Source organism: Suricata suricatta, chromosome 5 (genome assembly GCF_006229205.1).
Source record: "Suricata suricatta isolate VVHF042 chromosome 5, meerkat_22Aug2017_6uvM2_HiC, whole genome shotgun sequence".
NCBI lineage: Eukaryota > Metazoa > Chordata > Mammalia > Carnivora > Herpestidae > Suricata > Suricata suricatta.
The window spans coordinates 45351994-45365885 of NC_043704.1; the positions used below are offsets into that span (position 1 = coordinate 45351994).

Sequence of the window (13892 nt, forward strand, 5' to 3'; positions counted from 1 at the left end):
GTGGAGCTAGATCTCCCGAACCATGAGGTCACAACCATGAGATCAAGAGTTGGATGCTTAACTGACTGAGCCACCTAGGCAGTCCTATGAAAAATAGATTCTAAATAAAGCTTTGAGTTTATAAGCCTTATGAAACACGTGATCTCTAATGGCTATACATTTAATCACAAAGCTATTTACCTCAAGCCACACTATTATATAGAAGTGCATATGTATGACTACTAATATGCAAATACTATTAATATTATGGTACATATTGGATAGTCTTTTGAAATTGAACATCATTGGTACCAGAGAATTTTTGAAATTTGTAAGGAAATTGTATTGTACACTGGATCTTAAAAAATTAAGTATGTATGTATAAAGGCATACATATTTCATTTACAAAATATGTTATCAAAGACCTGTCTCAACTGCATGTAACAATATGAAATACAGACAATTACCAATTAAATCCTTAACATTTACAATGTTAACAACAGCTCCAGGTGTTTAAATGCCTCAATCACTTTTCTTTGTTCTTTGATATTTGTCACATGAAGCCTGCATGTCAAGACATCTTGACCGTTTATTGATGCATGCCAGAATCTTTAAAAAAAAGAGAGACCAAAAGCGTTTCATCATGCTGCCTACCTGCCTCTGCTTCTGCCTGTCCATCAAGTTGTACCAAACTCACATTTTCCAATTATTCCTGTGTCATTTGGCATTTTAATCTGACAAGTAAATTAAGGTCACAAGAAGAGTGGATCTTGAAATCTGTGTCCCAATGTAGTCACAGTCTGATGTACTGAATTGCATTGTTTCTGGAGAACTGGCAGACCAGAGAAAGAAAGCACAGCGGCGAAATCACTTTCTGAAAAAACATAATCTCAGCTAAAGGTCCCTACTTCAATATATATGACCCATGATGCTTTTTTTTCCCGTCCAGCTGAGAATTTAGTAACTGGCATACGTGAATGGAACAGAGAATCTCTGGCCATCCTCCCTCTCTCCCTCTCCTCTTCTCCCCCTCTTCCTTTCTCTCTCATGTTAGAAGTTATTGTTCCTGTTGTAAATGGCATCAAATATTGAATGAATGTGAAAGAAACATGCTTATACAATACCGTGCCATTACCTCTTCCTCTAAGTATTTATTTCATCCAAAGCTTAGGCAGGTATTTGAATAAAAATATTTAACTCACAGGGGCACTGGGTGGCTCAGTAGTTGGAGCGTCAGACTTTGCTTCAGGTGATGATCTCACAGTTAATGAGTTTGAGCCGTCCTCAGGCTCACAAGCTCACCGGGGTGAATAGGAAGTCTGCTTCCAATCCTCAGTCCACCTCTCTCTCTGCCCTTATTCCGCTGGTGCTCTCTATCTCAAAAATAAATAAACGTTTAAAAAATCAATCACAGCATTTTTATTAACTTACCTCTGAACATACTAAATATCAAAATACAAATGTGTAAGGGTAATTTATGTAATTTGAACACTTTAAAACATGAGCATTACTGTATACATCATATGTGCAAACACTTCCTTAGCCAGGGCACTTAACCCTTATATCTAGAACGCACTACTTATCTCTTCTTCATGAAACACATATACTTATTAATTTCTAGACTGTGTAGGGCACTCTACTAATCCCATGTGATCTAGTAAGTTGAAAGATATTATTTCTGCTCTCAAGAAGCTTATTTCTTCTTATTTCAAGAGCCCCAAACCCTGAAATCCTCAGAAATTGAACTATTTTTGATAGTTGAAGTTTTCAGACAGAAGTTTGGTCTTAAAAACATTATTTTTACTATTGATTTTTAAATATTTTGTAAAGATATACTTTTCTAATCATGCATCCACAATCTTCCCTTTTAAATAAAAATTCTTGGACATAATTTAGCATTTTTAATTCACCTTACATGATCGTATTATTGCTTTCAATTATAACATACTGTGTCCTTCTTTGTTCCCTGAATTTTACAAGGATGTTTGATCCTAAATTCTTTGCTCCTGAATACTGTATATCATGGAATCTTATGTCAGATTTTTAGTTTTCTCAGTTCTTCTGTTGGTCAGCCTACCAGTGTGCACTTCTGTTCAATTCTCTCTCTTTAGGTATATCATCCCTGGCCTCAATTTACTTAATTTACTTCTACAATACTGTTTTGTGAACTTGGAAATCAATAAACACCTCTGAAGTAAGAGTATGAGGCATCAAAGCTGTTTTTGGAATAAACTATGTAAACATCCATCAGATGTCTTTTCAGGAGTTCTTTTTGTCCATCTTGCTATTATTCCACTGCAATCCACATAAATGAAGTTGCCATCTAGCTGAATTAATATCTGTGGGATAAGATGAGGATAGGAATAGTTGGGGAGACAGGAGAGACAGGGGATGAATCTAAGAAATACTTAAAATGTAGTAATGAGAGGGGTGTCTGGGTGTCTCAGTCGGTTAAGTGTCCGACTTTGACTCAGGTCATGATCTCATGGTTCATGGGTTTGAGCCCCATGTGCAGCTCTGTGCTGACTGCTCAGAACCTGGAGTCTGCTTCCAATTCTGTGTCTCCCTCTGTCTCACTGCCCCTCCCCCCATTTGTGCTCTATCTCAAAAATAAGTAAACATTAAAAATTAATTTTAAAAGTGTAGTAATGACAGGATAAGTGATTAATGTGAAGGCAAAGGTGAGAATTGTGGGAAGGCTCAGTGCAAGGTTTCAGGCCTGGACATCTCCAAAATGGTGTAGTCTCTGAAGGGGATGATTTTACCCTCTAGGCACTGGGGGAGATTCCGAATATTTTTAAATATTATTTTGAAGGTAATTATGTGTCCACATAATGTGAGATGGATTGGGAAGAGATACTCTAGAAAGCCAGTTTAATAGAAAAATATAAAAGTAGTCTAATCCTGTGAGGCTGAAGCCTGACATGAGGCTGTGCCAATGGTAAACACAAGATAATATAAGACGTAATAAATATTTGACTCTGGACTTGGAGCTGTAGGGGAGGGCAGAATCAAATATGACCGTACATTTCAAGTCTGGGTAGCCAAGAGAATAACAGCATCATCTACAAAGTCACAAGTTTATGTTTATCTAAGAAATATATCCTCAGCTTTCATTCATATGTCAAACTCATATGTCTGTATAACCATATAGTGTTGAGATTTTACAGATTAATTAGTCTCCATTATATATTGCTAAATCTTTACAGGGTTAAACTAATCCTAATTACAGTATATGGCCTAAGAGGTTTTTTTTTTCTCTGAAAAAAAATGCTAAGAATTTCCTGCATTGGTTGTCAATAAACCTTAAGATTAATTTACTGGGTACTATCAAACTATTACATTGTTGGGATTTCTGCTGTGCTTTAAAAAATAATTTTGGTGAAATGATGTGATAATATCATTTGAAATTTTGACATTTCATCAAGAACTGGGAGTCATAAATAAAATACGTGAACATGAAACAAATATATACCACCATTTATTTCCCTGGGCAGCATTTTGAGAAACACTTTATTCAAAAAAAAATATGTAACTGCTCTCTTCAATAACTTTAAAAAGATGTTCAAAACAGAAAAGAGTTAACTTTAAAGAGCTATTCCACAGAAAATGACACAGCATACAAATAACAGATTTTACTTTGAAATGTAAATATAAACTAGAATAATCTTGATTACGGAGAGACAAAATCATGTCTCTGTAGAAGAAAATTCTTTGCTTAAAAATAGCCAAATTGCTTTTCTCCAATACTTTCCTAAAGACATGAAATTTCTTTTTTTCAGTCTATTTTTTAAAGTGTTTGGATTCCAAGTAAAGAGCTTCAAGTTTTTTCTCTTTAAATAGAAACAACTAAAGCAAACCTCCTTTATAATGGCATCCTGACTTATGCCAAGTATTGACTAGGTGTTGAGCTCTTAATCAGTAATAACTTTGCATCTCTTTCTGCCTCTTAAGGAAGTGTGCCTCTTTCCAAACCATACAATGAAATAATTATTTCAGTATACCTGTATTTTCCCAAGACTACAACTTCATTCCATTAAGCAAAGAGGCATTTCCAATCAACTAGTCACAAATAAATTTCATTCCTTACCTGGATTTCATTGTATCTTTTTAAAGACAGGTTTGTTCTCTAGGGAGTTACTTACAGGAGTAAATGATATACATTCTCTCCTACAAAACTAATTAGAAATGTATATTTTTAGGATTGAAAAATGAATAGATGGTACAAGCAGACAAGTTTTCACTCATGGCAGGAGCATTTGTTAGCTATACTGTATTGTTCTGGAATCCATTTGGTAGATGCTGTTATGGTTTATTTTCTAAGTGTCTACTTAAATTATCAGGTCTTTGAGGCCTCTAACCAAGGAATAACTCCTCTTGCTTCTCCTCTTCCTCCTCCTTCTCTTAACACATAAACAACACAGGTTTGAATTGTGCAGATCCACTTAGACACAGATTGTATTTCAATGTTTTTTAATTTTTTTTCTGCGAAAAGTTTTATTATTTTCATTTGGTCCAAGGCTTGGGAGAAGGCTCCAGAGTGGTTAAAAAGCTGCATAGGAGCTGCAGGGAGAGGCTCAGGAAGAAGTCCTGACACCAGGGGGATGCTGGAGAGGCCCTTCAAGGGCCAGTAGGCTCTGGAGGCTCATAGTTATGCTTGAGGGTGAGCCTACTAAAGAGACACTCGCGGGGCACCTGGGTGGCTCAGTCGGTTAAGCGTCTGGCTTCTGCTCAGGTCATGATCTCACTGTTGGTGGTTTGAGCCCCGCATCGGGCTCTGTGCTGACAGCTAGCTAAGAGCCTGGAGTCTGCTTCTGAATCTGTGTCTTCTTCTCTCTCTCTGACCCTCCCCTGTTCGCGCTGTCTCTGTCTCTCAAAAATAAATAAGAAACATTTAAAAAATTAAAAAAAAAAAAAAAAAAAAGAGAGAGAAATACTCGCCCTGCCCAGCCTGGGCCACCAGCCAGCCTGTGGAGGGTAGTCAGGTGGTTGCCATTTTCCTGATGTGTTTCACCTCCTCTTCCAGGAAGTGGTTCTACAAGAAGTCACAAAAACAGGGGTGTGAAAGGTAGAACCCGGGGCACTCAGACCCCACAGGGCATGGTTCAGGTTCTTCTTCACGGACCACGGTGGCTTGCCTGTTGGTTTCCAAGGCATCCAGGGTTTTATCCCACTTATATTAGGACAGTTTCTGCAGGTCCTGGAAGAGGGCCTGACCATCCCTGCTGGTTCTGCATCTTCCAGAGTTCCTCAGCGCCTTCCCACTTCTCCTAAGCCAACTTACTAAAGAGGCTGATGCCCTCTAGAGCCACATTGTCGAGGCGGAAATAAAAGCCCAGAGAGAAGTAGGTGTAGGAAGCCTGCAGACACATGTTGGCCAGCCTCCACCTCGGTGGGATAATTCTGATGAATCTGGGAGCTCAAGGTTGATCAGCAATAAGGAGCTAAGCTCAAAAAAATAGTATTGGCTGGTCCCAGAGGCAGATGGTGGCTGAGATTATGATTTCAAAGTCTGTGACTGGAAAAGGATTTGGAGGGTGGCTGGAGGCTGGAGGAAAAAGGGGTGTCCTAGGTCTGTTCTGTCCAAACATTGTTGAAGCAAGACAGATCCACAGGACCACTCAGAGCATTGCCTATAAACAGTACTGTAAATATATTTTCTCCTCCTTATGATTTTCCTAATATTTTCTTTTCTCTAGCTTAATTTATTATAAGAATACAGCATATAATACATATAACATACAAAATGTGTGTTAACCTGTCTGTGTTATCAGCAATGCTTCCAGTCAACAGTAGGCTATAACTATTTACCAGTAGTTAAGTTTGGGGGGAATCAAAAGCTTTAGGGTGATTTTCGACCATAGGAATTGGCACCGTAACTCCCATATTGTCCAAGGATCAATTGTATTTCGTAACTGCCATTTACTGATTCGTTGCTAAAGCCTTCTTATTCTTTTCCAGAGCACACCCATGTACCCCTTTTCTAACAGTTTTTTTACACTTATAATTATTTATTCATTGTCTACCTTTCCCATGAACTATAAAACCATAAAGTCAGTAACTGAATATCCAGTCTTTATCTCAGTGTCTGCCATGTGGTAGGTTCTCAATAAACATTTGTTGAATGAGCTAATACATTCTTAACCTTAGATTCACGTTTCTAAGTTTAATCGACTTAACTTGATTAAATGTAGAAGTCTGTACTTTCTAGCAGCTCCTGCCTTCTGGAAAGTATTATCTCCAAGCATACAGAAAAATTGCATCTTCTGATTAAAATTATATTGGGTGGACTTACTTCACATACATATAACTACCTTCAGGGTAAATCATTACATATCAAATGAAAGGTGAGGATATGGATAATTCCAGGTCAATCCAACTTCTTTTTTTAACCAGAATCACCTAAAATCCATTTGTTCAAAATAAATTTATTGAACTACTACTGTGCATCAGGTCGTATTGGTTGAATACTGGATGGATGAGTTTCTGAGAGCTACGACAGCAGATGACACACACATCAGAAATTTATTTTCTCACAGTTATAGAGGCCAGAAGCATACTTTCTCCTGAGGTTCTAGGAGAGAATCCTTCCTTGCCTTTTTAGGTTCTGGTGGCTCCAGGCATTCCTTGGCATGTCGCTGCATAAGTCTAATCTCTGCCTCTGTCTTCACATGGACTTCTCTACTTTGTCTTTTATAAGGACACTTGTCATTGGATTTGGGCCCACCCAGCTAATACAAGTTGAGTAGTAGTAAGTTAAGGAACTTACTTGTGCCTACAAATAGTCTTTTTGTTTTTCTTAGTTGTTTGTTGTTGTTGTTGTTGTTGTTGTTGTTGTTTTTGGTAGGGGCAGAGAGAGGGTGGAGGGGATGTCATCATTCAACTTAATACAGATTCTATAGTGACTAACCCCCTCCTCTCATAGAATTTGTAGTCTAATTGAAAAGACAGGTTATAAAAAAAATAATTTCAGTAAAACATGATAGAAATGTGTTGGTAGAAGTAGTCCAAGAGCTATGGGAACATAAGTCTGGGGACCTAATTAAATCTAAACAAGCAAAAAAAGCTTTCCAAATTATGAGATGTTCATGTAGGAGTATTAAATACGAATTGGCCATGAAAGGGAGCTTGGCACATTTCAAGGATCTGGAAGAAACTCAACACAGAGAATGATAAGAGATTAATCTGAAGATATACATTTAGAGTCATTTGTAGAGAGCCACGTGAGCAAAGTTAAAGGCTGTAGACTTCATCCTGAGATAGAGTCAGAGCTCCGTGATTGACCAACACTAATATAACAAGAAAACAGAAATTATCCCTGTCAGGACCAAGATTAGCAACAAAGGTTCTGAGTGTTTCTCTTACTTTACATATGGCAAATCTTTCTTTTCTCAATATTTGTAGCTCTTATGGGTAACATAGAATCATAGTAAAATAGCTCTGAATGATTGTGACAAAAACATTTAATTCAGCATTCTCATTTTACAGACATGAAACCAAGGTCAGTCAAGACTATGATTGTTCTAGGACCCACAAAAGAGCTAGATTTGGCTATCTGTTCTGTTAGTGAAAATGGTAGTGTAAAATACTGGCAATAGCATGGGCCTGGAGCCTGACAAATCAAGACTGGTTTGTCAGCTTTCCTGTGTACAAGAAGTATGACTTTAGCAAGTAATATAACTGCCTATACTAGGAATAATAATAGTACCTATCGATTAAGACTATTGTGCAGATAAATTTGGTATGAAATGAATAGTGGCTGTTGGTGATGATGATATTCCTAATGTTTTCATAATTATCCCAGCCCCATAATCCATGGCATTTTACCCCCAGGATATAATATTGCATCCTCTTATTTCAAATGACTTATATATTTACATATAAATGAATCATAAACAGTGCAAGGATTAGAGACACCAATAACCCCTTTGCCCCACCCAGTCAAAAATCCACACATAATTTTTGGCTTCCCAAAAACTTACCTTCTAATAACCTACTGTTGACTGGAAGTCTTACCAATAACATAAACAGTCAATTAACAGATATTTATATATTATATGTATTATATACTGTATTATTATAGTAAAGTAAGCTAGAGCAAAGAAAATGTTAACAAAAAGTCCTAACAGAAGGTTCACTCACAGTATTTTACTGTATCAAAAAACATTTGCATGTAAGTGGACCCACACAGTTGAAACTTGTGTGTTCAATGTTCAACTGTATGCCAATCTCCAAGGAAGAATGTTTAGGATTTCTAGTACAGAAGTTTAGGAAACAATTTTACAGGCATATGCATTTTTCAAAGTGACACAACTGAATATTCTGTTATTCAGTTAAAACTTTAATGGAAGCAAAGTTTATAAATATGTAATCATAAGTGTGAGAACTAAGATATATTAGTAAAACTGGCAGTTTGCTAACCAGTTTTTTAAGGCAAACACAGTGTTCTATAACAAAGTAATCTGAGTCTCAAAATGTCCAATTACATAATCTTTCCCATCTGAACTTTGAATATACGGGCTCAGTAAATGATTTGCTCCTAGCTACTGTGAAAATAGAGGCTGCAGATTTAAAACTCTTGAACTATATTATATATTTTACAAATACAGCAGTTGCCAAGTAAATGTTTTCTTTTTAAATGGCATCTTCTGTGTCTTTAAGAGATTAATGTTGTTTACTGTAACATCTATCCCTTATAATATGTTTTTCAATAATTTTAATGTGAAATGTGACATTTTAGAGCACTCATTAATTCCTACAATATCAGAGCTATTTTGAAGATTAGGAAATTCATTGAGGACCTAATAAAAAATCTTATGCACATTATTTATTGGGTAAGATACAGCTCTTTAACTTACTTCTGCACAGATTTTGAGCTAAAAGAAATAGATGACTGAAAATATCTTAATTAAATCATAGTGACTAAAATCTAATTCCAAGACTTAATAGATTTCTTACTGAAAACTGAACATAAGTGGCAGCTGTTTTTATTTACATTGAGACTTCTTCTTTAAAAGCCTCTTAAATGCTGTGACTGGTTTCTTAACAGTAGCTTTTAATGTTCAGAAATTTCCTACGAGATTTGTCATTTTTATGAAGAAGTTATTACTGGTTATAAATTTGCACATAGTATACTGCCTACTTGATTCCCACAAGAACTACTTCTATGAAAATCTTAAAGTACCCAAGTTTAATGAATTATTATGGTAGACAGTTAAATGGTTTGTTTTTCAGTTATATTCTTTTTTTCAAGTTTATTTATTTATTTTGAGAGAGAGAGACAGTGAGCATGAGCAGGGGAAAGGCAGAGAGAGAGAGAGAGAGAGAGAGAGAGAGAGAGAGAGAGAGAGAGAATGCAAAGAATGCTCTGCCCTTTCAGTGCAGAGCTGGACATGGGGCTTGAACTCACAAACTGTGAAATCATGACCTGAGCCAAAATCAAGAGTCAGATGCTTAACCAACTGAGCCACCAAAGTGCCCCATGTTTTTCAGTTATATTATTTGATTCAGTTTTCTGCATATAAATGATTTGATTAGTAGATTTTTATAGAAATCAAAATAAAAATAAAGCCTTATTCTAGTGAAAGGATATTAAAGGGACTGGTTGATTCAATACTTTAGAGGATTGACAAATAACTGAATTATTATATCAAGTTATAGCATACATAGGAAGGGGAAATAAAACCTAAACCTAAACCTTGAATTCTGGGGATGGTCATGTCTGAATTCAGGCAAGTTCTTTACCTTTTCTGGGCTTTAGTTTTCTTACTTCTATTTTGAAGCACTTGTTCATATCCCATCAATAAAAAAATATTTCTTATTAAAACGTCAGTAATACAGGGGTGCCTGGGTGGCTCATTTGGTTGAGTGGCCAACTCTTGATTTTGGCTCAGGTCATGATCCCAGGCTCATGGGATCCAGCCCCGCATTAGACTCCATGCTGAGCTTGGAGCCTGCTTGGGATTCTCCTCCCTCTCCCTGTGCCCCTCACCTGCTCATGCCCTTCTCTCTCTAAAACAAAAAATTAAAAAATTAAAAACTTAAATAGCACATAGAATGAGGAGTGCCAATGGATTAACTGAAGTCATATATTTTAGAAGTTTCCTCAGCAGTAGTACATGCATACCATGTAGTTTTTACAGTTTTGTCAATGGAAGAAATAATACGTTGTTACCATATGTTACCTAGTTTTTTCTTCAAAAAAAGAAGCTTTCAAATGTCATTTTTTAAAATTACTGCTAAACGTCTAAGAACTTGCTATGTATACCCAGTGCTATAAAGTGTGAGTTCTTAACTTTATTATTTAAATTAATCTCCATTATATATAAGAAAGGTCATTCTTAAAATGAATTATACAATTGTCTTTCCTCTTTGCTGAAACAGACACCAAAACAGTGTATAAAGCCCGGTCTGTTAATTCAAGTGTTTAAGGAAATAAATTAGCAATAATATTTAAATTAAATATGGTGGAAATTTTTGGTCTCCATCACCATATTTTCAAGCATATACTAAGTTGTAAAATAATCTTGTTAGTGAAATGTCACCCAGGGAAATTTTAATATTGTATTTGTGTTTCAGCTTCTGACATGGCGGCTGAACAGGGACAGATTCTCGTGATAGCCACCGCAGCTGTTGGGGGATTTACGCTCCTCGTCATTCTTACTTTGTTCTTCTTAATCACTGGGAGGTAACGGAAGCATACCAGATTATTTCCATGATTTGTGAATAACCGTTCTCTTATAATACTGTGAATACATATGCTTTTAAATGTAGCAAACTATGAGAGAAAAAGGTATCAGGGCAGACTGCTCTGACTGCAGTTTATATGATAACAGAATCACCGAGTCTAGCTCTCTGTATCAGTAGGCTTCTGAATATGGAAGCAACAAAAGATGTGATAGTTTGAAAACTATGAAAGATAAATTCTTACTCAATAAGTTTTTCCTTTACTACATTCAAATTACACCATGAAAGAAATTTTTCCTGGAGAAAAAAAAATAATTCAACAGAATTTATATAAAAGTTCTTTATAAATTTAGTGTTGTAAAATTTGTTATATTTATCCATTAAATGTTGAAAGGATCTATATTAGAATTATATTCATTGGTTTTATAAATCTGGTATTTCTTTACTTTAAGGTAATAAGGATGAAAATTTAAAGTAACAATAAATTGAACAGAGCAAAAGACCTACATTTGAATCCTGACAAGCTAGTCAGACTGCTTCAACCATCTAAATTCTATATTTCTATTTTTGCACACATTTGGTATAACAATCAATTAAAACCATTTATTGCTTTTTAAATATATCGGATTGTTACCATGAGCCAGGTACTGACTATACAAAGATGTGAGTAAAGGTAATACGTATGAAATCATATAAGAGATTTCTTCTGTAACCCTTGTTATTAGGCCCAGGCTTTTGTCAGAAACTGTGAATATATTCAGATCATATTTTTATTCCTACAAGGGAAAAATAATTCTTTCTTGATTATCAAAAGAGGCACAGAAGAATGTCTCATAAGTTTTCCTGATAATATGAAAAACACATATACTGCAAAAAAAAAACCCAATGTCATAATTTAAAAGTGCAATAAGAATGCCAGCCAAAAAATAAGCATCCATGATGACACCAGCTAAAGTATACCATCTCAACTGGAATTGTTGATATTTGATAATGAACAAATAACAAAAAGCTACTTTTAGGGGCAGTGATTCAGTAAATAAACAATAAAACCCCTTTTGTTTTATTCATTTAAAAATTCTACTTACATTCCAATATTTTATTAAAATTCATTTTTAAATTATAGAGGATATGCATGTATGAAAAATTATTATCTACAATTTTGGAGCAGGCTAAAAGTATAGATCAATAAGTTCACAAATACTGAGAAGGCATTTATCAAGGTTGGGTCCCTGACTGACTGTAACTGCTGCCTGTTGAAGGTCTCAGATCTAGGTGTAACAAACCCACTTTTATAGAACTTACCTAGGAACAAAGAAACACATGAATATTCTAATGTGGTTGAGTTGAAAAGGTGACATTTTTATGAAATTAATTGTAAAATGGGCACATTTACCCCACATTTACTTAAAATTTTTAGGTATAAATACACATAGTATTGCTCTTGTAATAAATAGTGTCTCCAAGTCTCCTGCTTTGGGAGGCTGATTAACTGATAGAAGAGTGATAGCTACAGTAATAAGAAAAAAAAACATATGAAAGAATACAGGAAATACTGATAAATTAATCCTAATAAAAAGTGCTAGTTTGGCCATGCCAGGGTGCCATTGTCATATGCTATTGCCCAGCACTCTCCGGTTCCTGTCTCCCTTTATACCTCATGCTAACCTCTGACAGGTCCTTGCCATCATCACAGCTTTAGTACAACCATCTTTTCCAGTGGGCAGAAAACAAATCTTGGAGTCTCTAAACCAACTAACCATTAGGTTGAAAACAAACGATTCAGTATGATAGCCTACAAATACCAAACATGATCTACAAAATCCTTAATCACTAGCAGGAGAGAACTGGTTATAAAAACTGACAAAGAGCCAAAACCTGACGCATCCTGGTGGAGGTCTAAGCTCATTTGAAAAACAAAACAAAACAAAACAAAAGGTTAGAATTCTTATGATCATACTCTTGCAAGAAGAGCGATTAGAATACAGTTTGGGTGCATATAAAGTCACAATGACAACTTAATTAGGTTAAAAAAAACATGCCAACACTTTATGTGTCGCTATATGTTTAGCAAACCTTATTAGAAAAGTGTTAAGTGGAAGAATTTACTGTGTTTTCATTTCCATTTATAACATAAGTGCTGCTCCTGCATTATGAGTTTGGGGGCATTGATACCTTGATAATGTAACTCCATTTATTATGGAGTTGCACATAATTGAAAGGCAATCAGTTTGGGGCCCAGAGAGATTACTCAGTTATTAAAGTCTGATGGGGACCTATAAGTGATCCTAACTCCAAAATAACGAATTATGTCAACTATACTGTGATAATTTAGATATGGTGGTTAATTTCATTCGAAAAGATTTTTATTTTCTTATTTGAAAGTACTCTTGAAGAAGTGTGGGGTACTTAAGTATGATTTTATTTAAACAGCAGGGCCACTTTCATCCTCAATTTTTTTTAAAAAAAAGGCTCTAACTATATACTGGAAATTGATTTAAATGATGTTTCATTTAATAGTAGATCAATATATGGCACTATCAGATGTAATTTCTAAGTTACAGTTATTTTCATTTGTACAATATGAGTTAAGGCCTTATTTCCTCACCTAGTATTTCACCAGTGATTTAAATAGCACATACACATGTGGATAAGCATTTCATTAAAAGATCAGAAAATATTGCCTTAACACATAAATATGGGAAGCTTACAAGAAGATATTACAAGCATGGTAGGCTAAATCAATTTGGCCTAATAAACTTGAGAGATGGGCTCAAATTGTTGTCTTTATTTTGATTTCTGAAGCAGAATTATCTTTAAAAGATAATTTAATGGTAAAGAAAAATTTGTACTAAATTATTTTCAACTTTTACTCTCCATGTTTTCCAGTTTAAATGACATTAGAAACTAATATTCTACAAACTGGGGAAGACTATTTGAATTACATAAGATAAAAAAAATTCACTTTGAAGTATACCTTAAGCACACTATGGGGGAGTATTCATTGGAAATTATTCTATAAAAACTGTAAGACATTTCTGAATAAATACTCAATTTGCCATAGAGCTTGAGGATAAATTCACATTGAAAGAATGGATGATATACCACAGATGTAGTCTTTTTAACCATTTGGAATTAGAAATTTGATGAATTGTCAAATCACATGAATGTTGAAGAATTTATTCATGTTGCAGAAGTCATGTGAGATAAGATCTCCTCTTTCTCAGAGT

The 13892-nt window shown here is 35.2% G+C and overlaps 1 protein-coding gene across 2 annotated transcripts in view; it reads left to right on the forward strand.

The window, feature by feature from the left end:
* Positions 1–13892, forward strand: part of EPHA6 (EPH receptor A6) — an 852931-nt gene that overhangs the window by 610302 nt on the left and 228737 nt on the right. For both annotated transcript variants that reach the window (XM_029939169.1, XM_029939170.1), the window contains one exon: positions 10558–10666. In XM_029939169.1, coding sequence (XP_029795029.1) covers positions 10558–10666 — 109 coding nt within the window. The remainder of the gene's footprint in view (positions 1–10557; positions 10667–13892) is intronic.